The sequence below is a fragment of the Aythya marila genome (assembly GCF_965140915.1).
Source record: "Aythya marila genome assembly, chromosome: 5".
NCBI classification, from domain to species: Eukaryota; Metazoa; Chordata; class Aves; order Anseriformes; family Anatidae; genus Aythya; species Aythya marila.
Window position 1 is genome coordinate 4,741,110 of NC_139046.1, and position 23,325 is coordinate 4,764,434.

Below are 23,325 nucleotides of genomic sequence, written 5' to 3' on the forward strand. Positions count from 1 at the left end.
GACTTGTCTGTTGCTGTGAGATCTGGCAGTGTGTTCTTAAAATGTGGATTATGTAATGGAAAAGAGTAATAGAGAAATGGGATCACTTGAGATTGTTATCTGTAGGTTCGTGCCCAGTGCTCCCTACCAATAAGTACACAGAGCCGGAATTCATACAATGGTCTTTTATTATTTTTTTAACTTTAACAAGGTTTTCTTTTTCTTTTTCTTTTTTTTTTTCTTTCTCTTTTTTCTTTTCCCAGTTTAGGACTACAAGATTACTTCTGTCATCTTCGCAGTTTCCACTGTTACCAGCCGAACAACTTCCTTGCAGTCCCAAGGCCTGCCTTTGCCTGCCCTGGCTGAGAAACGACACCCCTCATGCTGCCTTTGAAAGGCAGAGCAGCACCTCCTGCGCTCTGATCTACACAAAAACCACCCAAATACCCGAAATCTCCCTCCAGGCCCAGGCCCGCGGCCCTAACCCCGTTGCTAGGGCCGGCCCGCCCCGCCGTCGCTAGGCCGCGCCGTCAAGGGAGGAAGTGTCGCAAAGGCTGACAGGAAACTCGGCCGCGGGTTACGGCAGCGGCGGCCGCGCTTGGCGGCCGCTGGATGAGCGGCGAGTGGGAGCCGCGGCGCTGAGGGGAGCGGCGGTGAGCGGCGGCGGGCGGGGGGGGCCTCGGAGGCCGCCCCGGGGCCCTTAAGGGACCGGGGAAGGGCCCCGGAGGAGGCAGGGGGGTGTGGGGTAACGGGAAAAGGCGGCGGCGGGGCGGTGAGGCGGGGCCCGGGCACCGGCTGTGCCTTTGTTCGCGCCCCCCCCCCCCTCCCCCCTTCACCTCACCTCCCCCCCCCCACGCCTCAGGCCCGTGAGGCCGCCGCCTGTCGCCCCGTGTCGCCTGACGCCCTCCTCCCCGCGGGGTTTGTGTCGGTCTCTCCCGTAGGATATGGCCGAGGTACCGCCGGGGCCTAGCAGCGTCCTCTCCCCGCAGGGGGACACGCTCTCCCCCTTCCCCGGAGGAGGAGGAGGAGGGGGGGCTGCTTCCTCCTCCTCCTCCTCCTCTTCTTCTTCCACCTCCGCCGCTGCCGCCGCCTCCGCCTGCGCCGGGGCCCAGGACGAGGAGGCCGAAGAGGAGGAGGAAGAGGAGGGACCCGCGGGCGGACGGGAGCAGCAGCGAGGAGGAGGAGGAGGAGGCAGCAGCGACGGCGGCAAGGGGGGGCCGCAGCAGCAGCAGCACCGCCTCCACCACCACCACCACCACCCCCCGCACCACAACCACCAGCTCAACGGCCTCATCAGCCCCGAGCTGCGGCACCTGCGGGCCTCCCTCAAGAGCAAGATCCTCGGCTCGGAGGCAGGGGCAGCCCCCGAGGGGCAGGAGAACAAGCGAGCCAGCAAAACAATGGGCTCCGGACAGCAGCAGCAGGCATCGCCTCCGGCCACAGCACCGTGCTCGTCCCCCCTTAGCAACCACCTCCCTCCCCAGGGAAGGACTGCACCCTCTCCTCCTCCTTCTCCCCCAGCAGCAGCAGCAGCACCAGGGGACAGGAGCCAGCCTGCTGCCACAACTCCGACTGCTGCTAAGACTGCAGCCCGCAACGGACTGGCAGGAGGGACTGGCTTGGAGGAGGAAGAGCAGGAGGAGGGGGATGAAGGAGGGGAGGAGGAGGAGTCCCTGCTGCTACTCTCTAGGTCCTTAGCAGCAGCCTGCAGTTTGAAAGGCTCGGGAACGGACTCGCAGCCCGAGGAGGACCTAACGATACGATACGTCCGATACGAGTCAGAGCTGCAGATGCCCGATATCATGAGACTGATCACCAAAGATCTGTCTGAACCCTACTCCATTTACACGTATAGGTATTTTATCCACAACTGGCCGCAGCTTTGCTTTTTGGTAAGTGCTGGGGAGGGAGGGCAGGAATTGGGAGTGGTTTGGGACAGGGGTGGGGAGAGGATTAAAGGGCTGACATTTGTGGGAATGCTCCTGCTATTCTTTTTATGGCTGAGGGGAAAAAACAAGCTCTTTTGGAAGTATCTACCCCTGCTGAACCCTTCTTCTCACCTATGCCTGTATAAGTAAAGCCTATGTCTAAAAGTCTTATAGTCATTAAGACACGTTTTAAGTGGTGGGGAAAGGCTTTGAACACAGGGCTAGGATCCAGGAATTCAAGGCTTCTAATCTTGGTTTTGACATTGACTTTTGTGACCTTTGGTAGCTCATTTTATCATTCTGTCTCAGTTCCTAGGTTCCTATTTAAAAAAGAAAGTACTTAGTCCACGAGTGTCTTATGAGTGCTTCGTAGTTCTTGCACAATGGCTTTAAAACTGCCCTCAGGATGACTGGCATATAAACGTTGACATGTGGGGAAACGCTGCTAGAGGTTTTGTAGACTTTTTGATCTATTTGCTTATTTTAAAAAGATCAAGTACTACTGTATTGCTTCTTGCAAGTGTGATAGCGTGTGCAGAAATTCGGATTTTACTTAGGTTGTCTTGCTGTACTAACAACACATTTATCCCTCCTACTGCACAACCAAAGAGATTGCTTTACTTGTTTCCTAGTCTTTCTAAACGTTTAGAGCACTTCTTATGACTAAACAACAGCCAGACAGTTTTAGAACCCGAGTCTCAGTAGGGAAGCATGCTTTCAGCGCAGTAATTCCTGCACAGGTATATGAAAGTGAGCTTAAATTGGCCTGGGGGGTATTTGTGCACAGTGGGAGCTTAGCTGGGTTTGATTTCCTCGTAGGAAAATTTGTCTGTAGAACAGAACATTTGTGGGAGTGTATGGCACTTCCTCGCTAAGGTAAACGATGAATTCTTCTCCCTTGATCTTTTAATCAGGGTTGGACACCTCTGTGGAAGGGGTGGCTTAGCCAGAGCCGAGGCGTCCTTCAATTCAGACTTTCTCTGTAAAATTTTAATAGGATATGAGTACAGGAGGTGAAGCTAATGGAATCCATCTGGCCTTAAACTTCCTGAATGTTCTTGTTTTAGGGTCCGGTGTAATTTATAGCGGGATTTATATGATTTATGGGAGGGTTTTCAGAAATGTGCCTCTTGCAGACCTGAAGAGGGAATACAGTAGGATTATAGGAAGTTGAGCAAAGCATTCCCATCTGGAACAAAATAAAAATATGAAAATATTTGAAATCAGTCTTCAACCCAAAGTCATGTTTGCTATTACACGGTGAGTTAAAAGGATGCTGATCACTGCAAAACTGTAATTTTTCAGGCACTGAGCATACACCTAGCTGTGCGTGACTGATTTGCCTCGCACTGAAAAGAAATGCTTGTGAGCTCCAAGTGTCTGTACTTTCAGCATCAAGTGTGTCGTCGGTGATGCCAAGACAGTGTTGGATACTATTAGCTCACCGTGCATCTGTTCAGACTTTAGGTCTTTGTTTTTTGTCAGGGAGTAATTTGAGAATTTTGTTAGGGAAAGAGCAGTGGCAAATTAGCTTGACAGAGCACTAAGCCTGATTATTTCTAATATTTATTTCTAACAAATGCATTCAGAGAACAAGGTTTCACTCAAGGAAAATAAAACATCCTAAGCTTATTTTTTAGGGCCAGCTTCTTTTAGTAGTCTTGAAGAATCAACAAAACTTTATTTGAACTCCAATTCTATTCAGATTTGCCACTTTTATGAAGGGTGGAACAGTGTGAAGCACGTAAAACAGCAGAGAAGAATATGTGGCAGCAAATGTCTACAGCTCTTAGCAAATTGTTTTACATACATAATAATCTGAAGCTCTTCCAGGATCTTGAGTCAATTTCAATGGGTTTTTGTGAGTGATTTTAGTGTTTTTAAGGCTTGTTTTTTAGCGGTTGTCTTGAAGACTTTCTGTTCTATAAAATTAAATTTGTTCCTGCAGTTAATGGATTCCTGAACTACTTCTATCTAATAACTCTTTAAAATATTTATCTTCAGCTGGAACTGCATATTCCAATTAGCTAGAACAGTGTCAGGATGGTGAGCAGAAGCACAGTGCCTGATCCCACAGAATCATTTGTCTTTAATGCCTTAAGGCCTCACAGCCTTCTGGCTCCAGGTTTGTCTTGGGGACAGGGGTTAGACTGTAATTTGTTCATATTGGAGAAAAATAGCTGCAGGGTGTCTGTCAGTTCAGTTACTGAATATCACCACCACCACTTTTTAAAAGGGTGATGAGGGGAAAAGACTAACTCCATTTAAATTTGAAGCCTATTTTCCTGAAGGGATCAGCAATTGTCTGGCGCTGATGTATTTAATGAGCAACCTTAAATGTTATAATGCTGCTATCAAGCATCTGGGATACCTGACAGCAAAGTTTTCCAGGGGCATTATGAACATTGTCGCTGTGGTGATGATCTCGTGGGTTTGAAGCTTGCTGAGTTTCGGCTTGGTCTTCCCAAACTGGGCTGTCACTACCAGCTAGCGCCGATCCAAGGCTGCTGCTTCTCCTTTCTCTTCAGCTACCTCTGCCCTGCCCGTGAGTTTATCTGCTTTGGGAAGCTAAGCTAGCCCTCACCCCCAGCCATGTACTCATACATGTGTTTGTGTGCTTGCGTGTTGTGTCTTAGGGTCAGGTTTCTGTTGGTTTAGGTCTCCAAACATACTCGTAGCGGGATGACACGAGCACTGGTGTTGGCACAAGGAAAGAGGTGAGAATGCACAGCTGGAGGGAAGGCATGGGACCAATCCTAACTAGTCACTGGCGTGGTTTTGCTTTGTCAAACCACTTCCGAACTATACACTGAAAAACAAGTTCACACTCCACTTTAAAAGGAACTGGAGATAGCAAGAATAATCTTCAAAACCCATTCATTTTAACGTCAAATGAATCTGTGCAAGCGTCTCCTGACTTTTGAGTTGGCAAGTTGGAGATACTTGATAAATAGCTCAGGTATGGCTGCATTATCTGACCGAGCTGTAGCAAGGCAACAACCTTCTCCTCCCCCAGCTGCAGCTGTCTGCTGAAGCTTGGATTTCTCCTGTCTCCCGAAGAGTAGGTTGGCAGCACGTGCTAGGTGTGGGGGCCCTGGAAATACTTAGGGTTTATCTATTCCCAGGAATTCTGTCAGCCCAATTTCTCTTCAATTGACCAATGATAATCATTTCCCCATCAAAGGTGGGAGAGGACAGGGGTATTCACGTCAGGTGTTTTTGAGCATTGCTAGAGCTTTGTTCCTGCATTGGTTGTAAGTGCATTTTTGAACTTGTAGCTCCATTTTGAAGTGGTTTTGCAGATCCTGGTCCTAGCAGTGTGAAAGTTCTAAAACTCCTTCCATTTAAAGCTGGTAAATTAGCTATTGCAGAAAATTGTTTTCAAAATACTGCAGCGTGGGAGAGGTGAGCTTGGGAAACCTTGCCCTGTTCCAAAGTTTGGATAAGACAGGACGTAATAAAAGCAGGGTTCTGACTGAGTGTTGTAACCTCTCCTGTAATTCACCGCTGCAGACTCGCTGCACTGCTCAGCTGCCTTTTAAGAAAAATCTGGAAAATGCATGCTTTTATTGGGTTCTTAACTTTGCCAGTAGCTATAGCAGCAATTATAATTTAAACTTCCACAATTTTAGAAATAACTGATTAATTCCATGTATGTGGTTTTAGATGTGCTATAAATCCTAAATGGCTGCAGTTAAGATCCTGTTTTCTAATAATACTTTGCCTTTTTTTTTTTTTAGTTGGATTTTATTTAAGAGGCTCCGTGCTTCACGTTGAAACTAATGACTTGTGAGACATCATCGCTGTTTTTCTGTTGCAGAGAGCTTGGGGGATAAAGGAAGAACCAGGAAAGTTAGGAAACAGCGTGGGAAGTCTTACTGGCCTCATGGCAGACCTGGGAAGACATCCTGTAATATTCATTCCCAATTTGCAAGCTGCAAACTCCGCTGTATGCCAGTTTCCTCTTAAGAATCGTGGTTTGAGACATGGCTGGCTGTGCTTCTTGGTCTCACAGGCTTTGTGAAAACCTCAGTCCTTGTAGCATATGGGTATTTAACGACAGCCAGTGAGTGCAGTTATTCTGGCAGCGGCCCTGCACAGGAAGGAATTGCTCGGGTCCAGTTTCATAGAGTGGAAGCAGGGAGAGTGACTTAGTGATTTGCCCGGTGTTGTAAAGAGCTCTGACCGAACTGGCGGACTTTAGGTTAAAACCATTAGGCTAAATGCATCCCTTAATGGCATTCGGTAACACGATCGCTAGATGTAAGCCAAAGGATTCGTGCAGAGCTGTGGCTGTGATCCTCTGAGGTGGATTTGGGTGCGTGTGTGAAAGGAACCTGCAGTCGTGCAGGTTCTGCTGCATTTGAATCGCAAAGTGTTTTCTCTTTTAGGGGCTAGCTGGTTGGTTTAATCTTTAAATGGGAACAAATATCGCGGGCTCTGGGTGTGAAAGGCATGCTCAGGCTGTGCCTGACAGAGCTAATGCCACCTTTGCCAAGGAATTAATGGCAATTGTTTAATTTTCAGAGAGGTAATGTTCTTGCTGTTTTATAGACACTTCTGTGCTAGCTCTAGCAATAAAGGGTTGCAATACAAAGATATTAACATCTAGTTTGTTTTAAACATTCAGTCTTACAAGAACAAAGCTGATGCAAATATGGGATTTGAATGCATGGATGTTAATCTTCCTAAGAATTTAGGATTGAAGTAAATCCTATAGTACTCCGTCGGGCTTATACTATATTAACTCGGGCTGAATTCTGTATGTAGAAACCTGTGTGCTTCGAATTACTCTCATTTGGCCCATGATTATTTCTTTATAAAGGATGTATGGGAACTAAGTTTCTTCTTGCCCCCCTCCCTATTTCAATCTTTTTTTTTTTTTTTTTTTTTTTTTTTTTTTCATTTACACAGTTTAACCTTCCCCAGGAAGTTAAATTGCAGTTTTACATCACGTTTTAGGTTCGTTTCCAGCTTTAGATAAGGTTGAAAAGAAGGAGAAAGGAGAGGAAAGGCAACGAGAACTCCATTTGAGGTAGAAATGCAGCACTCACCCCAGTCATAGCTTAACTGGCAGATTTACCTACTCAAAGACAGAGGAGATTTAAGTGTTCTGGGAACTGGCAACACCGTGATAGTTCATGCAACTTTGTGGCAACGGTGGTGAAATCAGTGGATATTTCCTTCTTTGATCACTGAAAATGATTTTAAAATGCATGTTACTGAACATAGCTCTTAAGAAAAGTGCCCCTAACAAGAAAGAAGACAAGGCTGCAATGTGTCACTACCCTTGAAGTGCAGGGGGGGGAAAAAAATCTAAAAATTCTCCATAGGGCTGTTACGATCAACACTTTGCACGTGTTCGCTTCAGGGCAAAGCATAACTATAACATGCTAGTTTGTGGTGTCTTTTTTTTAGCTAGGTATAAGATTACATCTAGGTACTCTGCATAATTATAGCAATGTTATGAACAGGCTGTCTGATGATACTCTTTATTTAACTCCCTGGTTTTCTCAGGTCTGAGCCGAGATACAAAACTTGCCTTGAGCTGACACTTTGCATACACAGTTTTAGTATAAGTACAGCTTTTCTTTTCTATGAAATAAACTTGTGTTTTAGAACAAACAAAAGACTGCTTAGAGGCTGTGTATTTCAGTCCACTTAGCTCATGTTTCGGTTTTTGTTTGTTGTTTTAAAAACCACTTGTTTAGATTGTTCAGGGTTGTTCTTGGATACTGTTAGAAAAATGTATTTTCCTGCCAAATAAAAACTTAGAAATAATTACGTTTGCGTGACAAGCTGAAACTATATTAGAAATGGTGTTAGGCTCGTGCTGCATCACAGTGCTTCGGAACTGCAGCCCGGTCGTTTGGGGCTGCTTCATTTTACCTTTGGTAGGGGCTTGTGGCTGATAGCTGTGGCTTGGTTAGTAGCCCACCGCTCAAATGGAGATGCAAGAAGACTTTGGGCACAAACTCCCTGTGGATTGGTGCCTGCAGTATGATCTCTGTAAGAATTTTCTCCCTGTAGATCCTTGTCCTACAAGCTGCAGAAATGCTCAGGCTATGGAGTCCGTACCGTGGCCTTCAGAGGAGCTGGGTTCACAGGAGGTCTGGTACTACTGGCTCGGGCAGGTCCTTTTTGTTTGACTTAGTGGAGTGTTGTGAATTTGGATTATCCAGGGGCTCTTGTGCCAGCACATGCTTGTGCCAATCATGTGCTGTAGTCCTGGTTTGGGAGCTGGAGCTGAAGGCTGCTTCCCCCTGCAGATACAGGTCTCAAACTTCTGTGGCTCAGTTTATACACCCATGCACACGGTTCTGAGCTGCTTTTTTTCTCTCTGTCAATCTTTCCCTGAATATATAGTAACTCATACTCCCTTTGGATGCTACCCTACTCTGCAGCATTATTCACTTTACTGCTGCAGGTTATAATGTCATTAATATCTAATGCTGCCTAATCCTTCAGTTAACATATGACTTAGTTATTCTTTTTCTCTTTCTCAATGTATTTCATGGTAAATTTCTTTGTGAACACAGTGGCTGTGCAAGTGGCTTGATAAGTGTTTGGGGAGGGGTTAGGTATTTTTTTTTTTTCTTTTCTTGATATTTCAGGATAATTGTGTCTCCTTGACCACATTTTTTGTCACAATACCATTGGGATTAACTGTCAGCTCTTAATGAATGAAACCTCTGAACGGTTAAAATGTGTGAAATTAACTGTATGCTTTTTGGTTTGTTCGTTCCTTGGATGCCATATGACTGAAATTGATGGTTTCTAAAGATCAAATGCGAAAACATTTTTTCTCTGATGCATTATGGCCTTGACATCAACACCAGATAAAAATTAAGCACGTTATCTGCCCAGCTCTTGCACATGAAAATTCGGATCGCTGTAAAACAGGAAAGGACTTATTTTCCCTCTGTGGCAACCCACGTTAAAGGATGATTTATGCTTCAACCTGGTCTTTTTCTTTTTTTTTTTCTACCCTTTTCTTTCACATACGATCTTGCTGGTAGAATTGATGGAATAATATTATGATTCTTTCCCAGACAATTCATTGGCTGTTAATAGACTGTGACTTTATCTGAGTGTAATATAGAAATAAGAGACCTTTAATCTTATTTGTATTTCTGGAGATGGTGTTTATTTTCTTTATGCCTTTGTACAAGCAAATTTAGTGTGGCTGTCTCATTTTAAATGCACTGGTTTACTTTTTCTGGTAGCACTGCAGATCACAAACTGAGAATGCATACCTATATGTTTGTCTTTAAGGCCATGGTAGGGGAAGAGTGTGTAGGTGCCATCGTCTGCAAGCTGGATATGCACAAAAAGATGTTCCGCAGAGGTTATATAGCCATGTTAGCAGTGGATTCCAAATACAGAAGAAAAGGAATTGGTAAGAATAGCCTTTTTTGTTGTTTTCTACTTAAATCCTATAGTTTGTTGGGGTAAACATAGGCGCTGTAAAGATTTAAGCAGAACTGAGCCTCTAGATGTGGTGGTTTGTTGTCATCCCTGCTTTACTCATCCACACAAGCTCCCTGCTCTCTTTTTTCATTCTGCTGAAGTAACCTGAAATGCCCGTGCCCTGTGAGATTAGCATCTGGGACTTGAAGCTAAAAAAGAAACTCAGTCAGCAGCCCCTTACCTCTGCAAATTACCATTATCAAATAACAACCGCAGAAATTGCTTTGCGTTTTTATGTGCTCTCATCATTGTATGTCTTTATTGTGTTCAGGTGTGGGGTGTTTTTTTCAGTGAATTTATCCCCTGGCTTTCCCATATCAATTACATATATATTTGCCCACTGGGGATAATGTACATAGCTAATGCTTGAAATATGTGCTAATACTCGAAAAAAAATAGTTATGCATTACTACCTGCGTGACCAAAATGAAGATCTGTTTTGTTGGCAATTGCATGATGAAAGAAAGCTCTCTTGGCAGGGAGCTTGCTCTCCCCCGTGGGTCAGTTTTGCCCTAATGGAAGGGACTTTCCTTCAAACACTAGTTATCCTAGCTTGGTTGATTAAAGAACTGTTCTTATGGAACTCCATTCTTTTTGGTATTGTGAAATTACACCTTATAACAGATTTCTAATTTAAAATGTAGATGTCAGCTTTAAAGGCCAGAAATGTGCTTTACCACCCATTCTCACTAACAGCTTATACTCTGATTAAAGACAGAAAATTACTTGCTATGGAGAAATACGGGAACAAGTTACAGATTAATACCATTGTGTTTGTTCTCCTCTTTAAAAAACAAACAAACAAAACAAAAACAACAACAAAAAAAACATTTAAAAACCTTGAAACGTTAAGTATTATCATGACTGTTTTAGCATATGTGATTTCTTTGTTATTTCAGTGCAGTTCAGAAGCTGTTGGTGGTTTCTTTAGTGGAGCAGAGGGAAGAGGATACAGAGAAATCATTCTCTCCTTTCTTTTTAGCTGAGTCATGAAGGAGCCTGCCATAATTTCATTGCAGGTGCTAGGATTCATAAGTAAATAAGAACTAATGCTGTTCTTAGGAAGATCTCTGCAAGATTTTTCCCCTGCTTTAGTCAGATCATTACTTTACAGTTACATAAATAGAATTTGTATTTAACATTTTGCTTACTTAGCATTATATAAATGTTAACTTTTTCCCTACATTTATCATGTTGCTGTTTCTCATAAATTATGCTGTTAAACTGAAGATGTTTTATATGCAGTAAAGTTTTGTCGTATGTTCAGTGAAAATCTTAATTGATTAAAGCTTTGAGAAAACTTTAAAGCAATCTCTAGATTCCTTGGGTTTTTGTTTTTCCTTTTCCTTAGCTTTCTTATGGAAGTGAGATTTATACAATTTCATTGAACAGCAGTTTTTTCCACTAATAACTTTGAAATCAACTTTCAATTTCACCCCAATTCTACAGACAGGTAGGGATATTACAGTTGTAGAACTGTTGTGAAATAGATGAAAAATAATGATACAGAATTAAATTAATGCTTGACTGAAGGGAAGGGATGGGCTTCAACCATATTATTAGATACTAGCAAATCCAAATGGGAGTGAGCCACAAAAAAAGTGGTTTCATAAGTTCTGTTGCTAATAGAAGTATTTGTTTTAGTAAGAGGAAATTCCCTTGGAAGATGAATGTCCTTCAAGTACGTGCCAGAAGATTTTGACTTTAAATGCAGCAAAAGGGAATGAATCACATCTTGGAAGGCTATATATAACACTACGTTAAACATTGAAGCCTGTTTCTAATATCCTTGTGCTAAAAGACTTTTGCACTCAAGCTGGGTCTCTGGTTAACTTTAGGGATAATTTTGATGTTAGAACTTGAGACTGCAACTTGACTGCAACTTTTTGTTGCATTCTTTCCTCCCTGATTTCCCCAGGTGTCATGCCATGTAGGTAGCACACAGTAGTTGTATATAAGCTGGCATCTTTTGCATTGCAACTCTGACACTTATTGAAATCTGTATTTCAGGTACAAACTTGGTTAAGAAAGCTATTTATGCTATGGTTGAAGGAGATTGTGATGAGGTAAGACTTTATAATCAAAAACTTTCATAATGTAAACGGCTTGTATTCTTCCATATGTGGATTCATTTCTTTTTTTTTGTTTTGTTTGAGTTTTGTTTTTAGGTGGGAGGTGGGTTAGCAAGAAGCTCTTTGATAATAGAAGGAAAAACAACCTCCAAAAACATTTGGCACAAATAGAAGGGCTTTCTAAATTTGTCATAAGTTCTCAAATACAGAGTTTTGGGTTCTGTTTTACTCTGGGAAGTTGCCTCAGCCTTTAGTTGCAGGCACGTTTTCCTCTAAAGATTCTAGTTCAAGGTGCTGTTGACAAGTGCAACTTGTATGTTGTCGTAACACTTCCAAGCTTTCAGAATATACAAAGATACTGGAACAGTACGTGCTGTGATATTGCAGAATGCAGTTTTATCCCAGCAAGTCATTGTTATCCTGACAATGCTTAAACCATATAACAAAGCACTAACAGCTCGAGTGATTCAGCACATCGGTGAACGCTTCAAGGAAAGTGACTGAATCACTGTCAAACTTTCTCTGGCCTATGTACTACTAGGCTTTCCTTTTACCAGATTACAATCCTTCTGTCCCTCTCTGTCTCTCTCTTTTGCATAAATGAAGCAGCTATCTTTATGTGCCCTGTTTAATTTGTGAGGAACTCTCCCTGCATCCATTCTCCTTAATCCAGTTATCTGTCCCTTTAACTTTCATCTGCTTGCTACAATGCAATTGTTAGCTTGTTCCTGATACCTGAACACCGTGTCATTTCAGCGTCTCACAGTTAATGATCCTTTGATCTCTCTGTTATCTCCTTTCAACTGCTCCCCTGATTGTCCTGATGAAGTTTTTTATGCAAAATTACAGTTTTTCTTACAAGACTTCTGGCACGTACTCTGTTAACTTTTCCACATGTTGTGTTATGCCTTTTGTGGTACCCTTTTATGTGTTCTGCTTTCATTCAACAACTTGTTTGAGCTATTTATTCCTCCCTTCAGATCCTTCTATACCTCTGTTTTCTGGTGTCATTTTTCTACAATTCCTGTTGTATACAAGCATTGTAGTGCAGTTTGATAGTTCTGCAGTAGTTTAAGTTCTTTTTGTCTTGATGCTTGTATCGTATGTAATATGCTTTGGTCTAATCTGTTCCGCTGTTTGCGACCTTGAACTATTCAAGGAAAGTTTTTTGTTTGTGTCTTCTTTTCCATCGCTTTCCCCGGTGGTCATGTGTTCATTTGCCATTGTGAAGTACCCAAGATTTAAAAAATAAAGAAGTACAATATCAATGTTTTCACATCACATTGGGAGAATTGAGAGGCAGAGACATGAAGTGAATTGCCTACTGCTGTTAGAGTCATTAGCAGAGCTGTGTATTTCTACTCAGGCCACCACAGCTTCAATACTCCCCATATTATTTAGGAGTTTGTGTACTATTTCTCCTGTAACTTCATTTCTAACTTGGGCTATCTTACACGTATACGTACAGTGATCTCTCCCGTGTCTTTTGTCCTCCCATGCTCTAATATTAATCCCAGAGCCCTTCTTACTGCTTTTTGTCATTGTAAAAATGAAATAAATGTGATAGGGATTGCAGGCTGCTCTGCAGTAAGACCTCATTAAGTCTTAGTCATAGATTTTCATCTATGGTGCTGCATAAATGCTTTGTACTAAATTTGTAGGTCATTTTTCAGAGGCCAGTGCTGTCCCTCTTTAATCGAATGCACAGTTCCAGCTCCTTGAAGTGTGTGCTGGACGGGTGCAGGCAAGTTTCAGTTCCAGTTTGGAAACTGCGTGACAGTGTTTGGGGGGGGTGATGGTTCAGAACCAATTATGCCCTGCTTCTTGGGGGCTTTTGTGTGAGCTTACTTTTAAGCTGGCACAAAACTTTGAAACGGGAACTCATGTCCAGGCAGCAGGGAGCACAAGCAGAGTGTATTTCTGACTTCCTACTACACCAGTCTGCAGAGGCGTGCCCGAAGTAATACGATATGTTTATGCTGTTCTTTTTCATGTATAGGTTATCTACAGCCAGAGAGCAAATGTCTTCATGGTCTCTTCTTTTCTTTGGCAGCAAGTGTAGGTTTCTTCCAAGTACATGTGGTACAACAATAACGATGTTTACTTCTCCTATGTGGTGGATTGCTGAGAAATTTTCAGTCTCGACCAAGGTTTGAAAGACCTAATTAGCCACCTGTTATTTAAAGCTCTCTGACAGAGCTGAGAAACTTCCCTTGCCGCTTTCTGCAGCAGTTGCTGTGGAGAGCAGTTTCTGGCCATCCGATTGATGCCTGGCTGATCAAACCTGAAGCATCGCAGTGGCTTGTCTTTGTGAAGTGTGTAAATAGTTTAATTATCTCTGCTGCTCTTAGGATATTTTTCTACATCCCTTAGTAAAATCAGAAGCATGATGAAAATCCAAAGATTCTGCTACTTGATGTAAGATGCAATTCAAAAAGACTCTTTTCTGAAACTTGCTTGGAAAACAATTAAAAACAGGAGCATGCACCCATGGATGTCATTGAAAAATTCCAAATTATGTTGTATAATATGATGATAATGTGTGGCATGTAATTTGCTAAATTTTTAGTTCAAATATAATACTTTTCAAAGGACCACAATTTGATACCCCAACAGCCTGTAATGCTGAATCTTGAAAAGTAAAGGATTTTTACAACACCAGAGATGAAAATCTTAAAAAATCACTAGCGCTCCCCTGGCATTTCAAAGTTTGTCACAATATTGTAGTGATCAAGGACTTCATTATTTTTTTTTTCCCCTTGTAAGCTAGTTCAGTGGGAATAAAACTAAGGCAGGCCTATGGAGCAAGTGATTCAAAGTGCCAGCTTCTGCCTAGCAGGTAGTTGGTGCTATGTTGCATGCTTCAAAGTTGAGAGGCAATATCCTTCCAGCCAGTGGCTGTTTCCTGGCTTGAGGAGGTTGTAGGGTAAGTGAAGAGGTGAATTGGCTGGGATGGAATCTGTGTGGAGAGGCGGAGGTGGTTATGGCCTAATGCAACAGAAAAAGAGGGAAGTGGTCTGATGTTGGGGTGGGTGGTTCCACCAGAAATGGCCTTCAAGCCTGAAGAGAGTACTGAACAGCATGCTTTGGGCTGGGGTGTCTGGATATAATATTACAATACTTAGGGATCTTTTGTTGTTTGTTTGCTTGGGTTTGGTTCTGTTTGTTGTAGTGTTGGTTGATTTTTGGGTTTTCTTCTCTCCTTTTGGTGGTGGTTGATTTTGGGGTTTTCTTTTCCCTTTATTTATTTATTTTACCTTGGTGACCTTCTCAAACATTTTCTGTTAAAGAATTCTAATATTCAGAGTAGTGAGCTAAAGATTTTCAGGTGTATAATGGGCTGAGTTTCCATTAAGTCACAATGATTTAGAATAATTTGATGGTCTCATTACATAGCAAATGGGAACTACTAATATAAATTGAGTGAAGGTGAATAGTTTTCTCCCATCTCAGGTCTTTTGAAGAGATTTTTCTTCTAGTGTAAAAGGGAAAGTGCGTGCAAACTCCAGCAAGCTGAGCATCTGGCTGCCTTTTGTACGTTTGCTTGGCCTTTACTGACAGGCAACTTTCAAAAGTTGTGCTACTTAAGACTGTTGCATGGAACTGCTGCATCCCCTAATCAAAATTAGGAAAGGGAGAGTTGTATGCAGATTTTCCATCTGTAACAAATGACTAAGTAATCTGCAGATGATTCATTCACCTCATATTGCATTATTTCAGCACCACGTAACTGCTAAATAATCAAAGTAAGACTCTGGTAAGTGGAACTCTCAAGAACTTTTTCAGCAAGATGTGGAATTTAAAAAGGAATTGTGACTTATTTTGAGAATTTCCATGAAACTTTAAAGTGTTTTTAAGGGAGATTTTTCTGACTTCATCGCTAGGAGTGTCATTTTAATTCAGTACCATGCTTCTAAAATTAACAATGTATTTTTATATAACCCTATTTGAAATTATCAAACCATTGACAACTTAAATTTTTCTTCATCTACAGATCATTCAGCAAATTATAACACATTCTACAGTTATATTTTGGGTTCTACTTCTCTTTAAATGTTAAAACAGTTAAACTGATGAAGGGTACTGGACAAGCACCTATAGCTTGAATCTTAAAATATGCCAAACTTACTTGTAAGAATAGCAGCAGCTTCTCTGAGTGATGAAAGGATATTCATTTGTTTATTCGATTTGACTGTATTCTGAGTGCACTTGGTTTCTAAGCCAGTGCACTCAAAGTTTGACCTGAAAAAGCAAAAAAGCTCCTTTTTACTTCAGTTTAGAAATAACCTAGGTATGAGAACACAGTAACAAGAAACGCAGTATTCCACTCGCACTACATTAAAAGATTCCTTGCTTCTAAAATGAGTTGAAAGTAAAGAGAGTTGAGATAAAATTGTAGGTTTATGAAATTTTGGAAATAAGTGAAACTAAGGGTAACTTGTGCAGAAGATCTTGTTAAACCCAATCAGATCTTTGCTGGTCGACAGGAGCAGATGATGATGTCTTGTTATAAGGTTTAACAGACACATTTGTATGACAAAATAGACCAGAAATAAAAAAAACTACTGAAGATTTGGAGCGTGATTGAAAATCTCACACAAGAAGAAAAGGATCCTTCACAGAATCAAGCTAATGAAACCTGGATAAAATACAATCGTGTTTCCTTACTAGATACAGGATCGTGTCCATAGCCCTTTGTGAAATGAACACGATATGCTGAGGTCAGGGGATTATTTTTCATTGTGCTAAGTCTTTCTTAGAAATACCAGAACAAGTCTATTGCATTAGCTTGCAAGATGAGCATTCGCTCAAGTACTGGGATTCCAACAAACCTGAATTTCAACATTTAGCCACTCCCTTAAATTCAATGATCTGTGGTGGTGGAAATCATTTAGCATTGCAAGGTGTGCAAGCTTGCAGTTGAACACAGGCATGTTGTGTCACTCGGCCAGATTACTGAGCTTCTGTGCGAGTGAATGTCATTTGTAGTCAGAGTTCAAATAATGGTTTCCTGCACTGTGGATTTTAATGGGTCAGATTTCCTGTTGGCGTAATGCTTTAATTTGAAGGAAAAAATACTGCACTTTGATAATTGATTATAATTTGGAAGTTATCCTGTTTAATAAAGTTGCTAAGAGTAATTATCAAGTCACAAGATCTGACAGTACTGTTCCATCAGGTGCCAGCAAGAGAAATTTAATCCCTAATTCTTCCCATAAGACTTAAGAATTGAATTATCCTTAAGAGTACAGGTACGACAGACTGTCCTGCTGTAACTCAAGAACTCTGGCTATTAATGTTAGACCGTGTCACTCTTCCTTTTAGAAAAAAACAAACTTCTAAGTCTTATTTTTTCCAGGCGTATTTTGTTCATTGGATTGTTAGCTCCAGCTTTACTATTCTTTCAACATTCATGTGTTGAGAAGCACAGAGGGAATTATCCACTGGGATGTGGTCAGAGCAGCTCGAAACTTAAGTAATGGCCAAATGTGTACGCTAAGTGGATTTTCAAACCTTACTGCAGGTGGCCAGTCTGACTGTGGTAGCCTCCCTCTCTTACATTGGCTTAGCCACTCCTCAGATTGCAGAAAGCAAACTTAGAGAGAGAAATGAATCGTTTTTCTACCAGGTTGCTTTATGAAGTAGATCAGCAAGAAACCTAGTGAGCTGGCAGAAGAGCTGAGGGAGAATGGAAATGCATGCCTGAAGGTGGTGGGGAGGCAAGTATCTGTAAGGTAGACTGGCTTAAACTGATGTACAAGTACAGGCTTAAATATATAAATTTAATTTATTATATTTATTATATATGATATAATTTATTATACATAATTATTATATGTAATGTATATATATCCTGTTTTTTATTGGAAGAGAATGGAGGAGGTGGGGTAGTTGGGGTAGATTACTAATTTTTTGACTGTGAGATTTTTACATATGTAATTTTAACTACGCAGAGCGGCAGATATTTGATGCTGGTTTGGATGTAGCTGTTAATGAGCTTACACCAACGCTGATTGCTGGCTTGCTGCATAAATTGCTTAGGCCGTGTTTTCATTATGTGGTCTTTCTACAGTGTCTATCAGCTCTTGTTTAATAAGTGAATGCACATGGCCATGGGATTGCAAGTAGTCTTGTCAGCTTGTTGGCTCTTTGTGTGTTCTTGAGCAACCAGGATCCATCCTTACCAATAGAATCCTCAAATAGTTGAGTTTGACAACAGTAAAGAGGCAAGATATTTTTTTTTTTTTCTGTTTGGAATGGGTGCACAGCTTATCAGATACGTCAAAGGTCTGTTCACTGCATTTGGAGAAAAGAAAGAAAACCATTCAGAGGGACATACTTCAGCAGTTTAACTTCTTGTTAATGCTTTTGTAAGGTTTTTTGTTTGTTTGTTTGTTTTTTTGCATGTACTTGAGGCTGCTGGGACAATTCTCAGTCTTTGCTTAACTTGGACTGCACTTGGGTTTGGTCTGAGCTATTGATGACAGGTCTTCCTGGAACTGGGGTGTTACCAACATCGAGGACAAAAAAAGAAAAAAGAAAAAAAAGCTGCTCTTTCTTCCTGCACTTTGCCAGGCTAGTTGAGAACAATAAAGGCCAAGACTTCTTAATCTTCTGAAACTGATGCAGTACTTGAAATGCAATTATATGTCCAATTATATGCCCTTTACTTGCTCACTAGAATTGATTACTTCCAGGGCAGGCCTATCTTGCACCACCTTTGCTGTCCATAACCTCTTGCATGCCCTTCAGCTGTGAGTTTTTGGTGTGAGGCACCCAACAAGCCCTGAACAGAGCCTTGTGAGTCTGGGACCTCTGTGGTTTGTGCACTCTGGTTTGAGTCTGGGATTCTTGCGTTGAGCACAAATACACGCTTCAAACATTGGTGTGACAGCTTGTCACAGAAAGGAGGAGTTTGCATCTAGGTCTAAATCTCTGGAATTAGAGGTGGAAGATACTCAACAACAAAATAAAACCTCCTGTGTGCCAAGTTCATTTGTTCATTCAATGCATGTTTTGGAGCCTTAGCTGTTCAGTAGTACTATTTTTTTTTTTTAACCATAGCTTTTAGGTTATGATTTGATACAGTATTTACAGCAAACAACTGCAATCTTGATATGAATGAAACTTGCTTACAACTGCTATTGTTGATTAACTGCTATTTTCTTTTAAATGTGAAGATTGAGGAGGGTTGCTTGTATAAAGACAAGAAAAAAATGATTTTGCGAATTGTGCTTAAGTGTACCTTTAAATAAAAGCTTTGAAATTTGTTCAGTAGCAACATACTGCGACTGCTTTCTAACATGATGTGTTTTTCTTTTCTTTTTCTTCTTAAAGGTTGTATTGGAAACAGAAATCACAAATAAGTCTGCTTTGAAACTTTATGAAAACCTTGGTTTTGTGCGAGACAAGAGGCTGTTCAGATACTATTTAAATGGAGTTGATGCACTGCGTCTTAAACTATGGCTGCGTTAAAAGAAACCATCACATCAAGCAACTGACGTCCCAACAGCGCAGAGTTGTCCTTTGCATGCAATGCAATTTGTACAAAATTGCTTTGCAGGTGGACTTAGTAATTTCCATGCAGCTCTTATCTGTCAGTGTCTCATTTGAGTGTCGCACATATTTGTTGCACTTTGGCATGGCGCATTTGTTCAGAATTAAAGCCGATCGTTTCAAACTTCGAGTTCCTTTTGGTACCAGCAAGATGTGCCACTTGATAGCCAAGATATGTTCGTTCATTTGCAAGTCTACTGACTGTATTACATACACAGTGAACATTTTATCAAAGAACCTGTATGTGGAACACGACTTTTGGTTCCAGCAAAAAGCCAATGTAGATTGTAAAATTCTATAAGTATACTAACATTTCATACAAAAAATTGCCATAGTTTTCTGGAAAAAGGCTTCAATTTTAGGTTTTATTTTTCAATATTGAATTTTCCATTCTTAAATATTGGTACCTCAGTGATTAGTGAATGAAAAAATGTATTGTAGGGTGGGGTGTGTGTTACAATGAGTAACAGTAACAATTAAATTGCGTCTGCCAGTGCCTGTATAGATAAGTATATTTGTCTTCACCTCTAAGTTTGGAGTGCATGCTTTTATTCTTTTACTTTCTTCAATTGTCTTTGCAAGAAAAAAATCTGCTTTTATTTAAATTCTGGATTTGATAATAAATTATTTCAGATTTTTATAATTTGGATACTTCTCCCAAACGAGGGTTTGGAAGGCCCTTCTTTTCTTATAGCAAGAAGTGTAAGCTATTTTGAAAACCTTGAGTAGCTGCTAAAACAGAACCTGATGTTGCCAGTAAATCTCTGCTGGTTTTGGATGCACTTTTTTCTTTAAAAGAGTGAGGGACTTTTAAAAGAAGATATAGAAAATTAATGTAAATTGGTATGATTTTATTTAATCAAAATTATCGCTAGAAGCTCTGAAAAACATCTATTTTAAAATAGTTGGAACAATTTTTTTTTTTATCCAGATTCAGTTTGCTTTGCTTCAGTGTTCTAAAATGCTTCAATCTTTGGTTCTTGGTCTTGGAAATAAATTTCAAGGTGTATTGTATCCATTTTTAGCTGCTCTCATTTTCTCTAAACTTACATGAGCTAAATTATTGGGGGATTTTTTTTTTTTTTCCTTCCAAAATCAAAGCAGTGGGGAAGAGATTTCTCTTTTTCTACCTCTCCCCCCCTTCCTCCCTCTCCCCTCCTCTCTCTCTCTGGTTTTACATAGGTTTTACCAATACCCATCAATTTGTTCAGTAATTACAATGTCTAGGCTTTCTTGTTCAGCGTGGTTATATAGCCCAGTTCTATGAATCAGTTGGGTTGTTTTGTTTTGTTTTCTGTTTTTTTCTTTTTTTTCTTTTTTTTTTTTGTGGGTTGCTTTTTTCCACTTTGAAAAAAGGAATTAGCTGGCTTGTGGAAGAACCTACGTAATCTGTGGAAAAAAGGATGAGCTCTCAGTGAACCCGCTCTTCTGTAGTTGAGCGATTTCTCTTCAGATTTGCCTTACTACATTCTTTTTTTTAAAGAGTTTGGTTTGAATCATGGTCACTTTGCTAATTATCGTACGTTTAAAAACAAAAACAACAAAACCCCTACCTCCAGTACCATTTGGAAAAGATCCCTGTGCAGGAAAACTGGATTTAAAGAGAAGCCTTATTTTGCACAGACCAATCGCACATGGTGGTGGGCGTTTCTTACCATGTACAAATTATGAGTTGTATTTGAAAATAAAGACTTTTAATAGAAATTGGCCCTTCTGAGTTTTCTGCTCGTAGATGCTTTTTGTGCTTTTGAGGGGGCTTGTTCCCCTCAATAAAGAAAACTCATGATTAAAATGGTGCCTGAATCAAAGCATTATGAACTTCTTCAGGAGGTTTCAGACGTAGTTAAGACTTCAATTGTTGGGAATGCTAAATCAATAGAAACAGGCTTCTCTCAACTGTCTTCCAGTTGTCTGGGAAATCGTGGCTGGTCTGCCGTGCTTGAACTGAGGAGACAGATAAGAGAAGCTTCGTGCCTTGCTAGCAGCTGCTGGGCTTGTATCGCAAACTGCAAACCAGGCTGTCTTGTGTGTCTGCTGATGTTTAAAAACCGAAAAGCCAGACAGGCAAGTTTCCTATAGGTTAATATTTAAGCTGTGGGTGTCTTGAGATTGAAAAGCAGGCTTGAAAGTTAGCTTCAATCACTTTTGGGGAAGGCACTGCCAAAAAAACTTGATGTCTGAGCAAACTTCAAATACAATTCTGTTTGTGTGTTGTAAGAAGTCATTCTCACCATGCTGTTCTTGAAAATGCTGCGCAAAATAGGTGCAGGTTTCTTTTCAAAGAGCATATTGCCTGAAAGGTTCTGGTATTGCTGCTGTGTAACACGCAGTTCACTACGGCAGATACTGAAGCTGTATGCGTTGGTTTGTATTAAAAGGAACGGATTTATTCTCTGTGTTGCTTGAAATTGGGTATCAAGTGGGAAGTTATGAATTGCAAAGAGATGGAAATGGGTTTTCAAAACAGATCTAGCAATGAAAAGTTGTTTGTTTCTCATGTCTGTTGCTAAATCACAGTCTTCTTCCCCCTCACCTTTTGCATTGACAAATCTTACTAAGGAGTTGATCGTTTGTGTTTGACTTTGCCCAAATATTGCTATTGGCTGACATGTCAGTACGGATGTTTGCTTTATATTGTTTTGTTTTTCTTGTTGTTTTTATTCTTTTTTTTTTGTTTTTATTTTTTAAGAAAACGATCAGGTTCATCACCTTTAAGAAAAGCAGGCATAGTCTAATTGGCATTGCGTAGTACACCGCAAACTTTTTCAGGGCACCACAAGGCATTGCTAAAACTGAGTGCTATGTTTAAAAAAGAAAACAAAACTTTCAGGTCTTGTATAACCATTACAACCTATATTGGAGTTCAGGTATCAATGGGCATCTATGGAAATATCAAGTGTATCTCAAAATACTGGACTGCTGTTTTGAGTGGATTATATTCTTCTGTCCCTTTATCCTTTTTGATGAGAACAAAAACAGTGGGGTTATGAAATGTACAAGCTGTCTAAATACAATGCAGTCAAATAAATGGTTAAGTTGTTTATCTATTTCCTTTTGAATAGAAATGTTCTGATAATTATTTTGTTTTGTCTACAAAGTATGTGCACACACTTATTCCTAACAGAGAAATGGTTTAAAAAAAAAGATAAAAGTTTTACAAGAAAGCTGTAAATACGCTTTTTCATATCACTATTTGATTTTTAATTTCCATGCCTCTGCTAGAAGCATCTCGAATGGTATTTCTGTGAACTTCAGTTTCATAGCTGAACTGAGATGGAGCCTTTTTCCATGTGTATTAAGTTAGGATTAATGTAGTCAGTCTGGGCTTATCCTGGGAGATACGGGGGGGTTGTTATTATTTAGGTTGTAACAAGCAGGAGTTGGGAACTCCTTGCAGCCCTTGCAAAGACGAGAACAAGCTCAGTTTTGAAAATCTTCTGTGCTTTATTCCCTCTGCGATTGCATTTAGGCTCCTGAAACTTCCCAGTTTCTCAGCAGCCCGTGCTGTGTGTGTTCAGCTGTGTCTCGCTCACCTGCACGCCTCCTGCGACCAGCCGCAGCCAACTTCTGCTGGAAGCAGCTCCAGGTCTCTTGTTCTTGCAGCAGCTTTTCTGATTCCTTACAGCCAGGCTACCCAAATACTAGTTTGTTATGAAGTAAGCCTCCACAGGCATTTTACTGCTTGTTACATTTTTTTTCCATTTGTCCCAACAATTAGGAACTGTTTATGCAAATGAACATCAGGAATCGGATGCTGGGTTTTGCTTATAGCTTTTTACCTGGTCAGAGCTTCAACTCTTTCCTCTTACAGCTTCAACTCTTTCCTCTTCAAATTCCTCCACAGCGTAAACTCTGTGCAAGAAGCAGGTCAAATTATTTTTCTGTCTTGCACTGCAGTGTATTTATAGCGCTAGCATATCTGGTTAGTACATAGGGGCTAAAATAGATTTGGAGAGACCTAACATTTCTTTGAATGCAAAAGTTACAAGAAGTATTTTTCTCACAGCTAGCTCAGTCAAGACTGGTTTGCTGATATTTTTAGGAATGAGTGTTTTTTGTGTTGCCCAGCCATGTGCGCTTTTAAAAATCTGTGATTTCTTTAAAAATACAGCACAGAGGGATCCTGAACTACAACTCATACAGGGAAAAGGGAAATGCTTCTAGGGGTGTGCCCAAGTTTCTGGTAAGGAAGCCGAGGTTTCTCGCCTTCTCTTGCTGTCTGGCTCTTCTATGGGGAAGGCAGAGCTGTGACTGATCATTGCTCTTCGATGTAAGGCTCAAGGGCAAGGTAAAAAAGAGCTAAAATTCAAAGGGGCTTA

The 23,325-nt window shown here is 40.8% G+C and overlaps 1 protein-coding gene across 2 annotated transcripts; it reads left to right on the forward strand.

Moving 5' to 3' along the window:
• Positions 1-587: 587 nt before the first annotated feature.
• On the forward strand, positions 588-22,053 carry NAA30 (N-alpha-acetyltransferase 30, NatC catalytic subunit). Of its 2 annotated transcripts, XM_082760846.1 has the most exons (5): positions 588-632; positions 921-1,871; positions 9,183-9,306; positions 11,388-11,443; positions 18,788-22,053. In XM_082760846.1, the coding sequence occupies exons 2-5, from the start codon at positions 924-926 to the stop codon at positions 18,923-18,925; spliced, it is 1,266 nt and encodes a 421-aa protein (XP_082616972.1). In that variant the 5' UTR covers positions 588-632; positions 921-923; the 3' UTR covers positions 18,926-22,053. The 2 variants fall into 2 exon arrangements, with proteins under 2 accessions (XP_082616972.1, XP_082616973.1); XM_082760847.1 differs by lacking the exons at positions 588-632; positions 9,183-9,306; positions 11,388-11,443 and having other exon boundaries at positions 820-1,871.
• Positions 22,054-23,325: the final 1,272 nt, after the last annotated feature.

Coding starts and splice junctions, on each gene's coding strand:
- NAA30 (XM_082760846.1), top strand. CDS start 924: ATGGCCGAGGTACCGCCGGGGCCTAGCAGCGTCCTCTCCCCGCAGGGG. Junction 1,872..9,182: donor GGCCGCAGCTTTGCTTTTTG/GTAAGTGCTGGG, acceptor TTTGTCTTTAAG/GCCATGGTAGGGGAAGAGTG. Junction 9,307..11,387: donor ATACAGAAGAAAAGGAATTG/GTAAGAATAGCC, acceptor TCTGTATTTCAG/GTACAAACTTGGTTAAGAAA.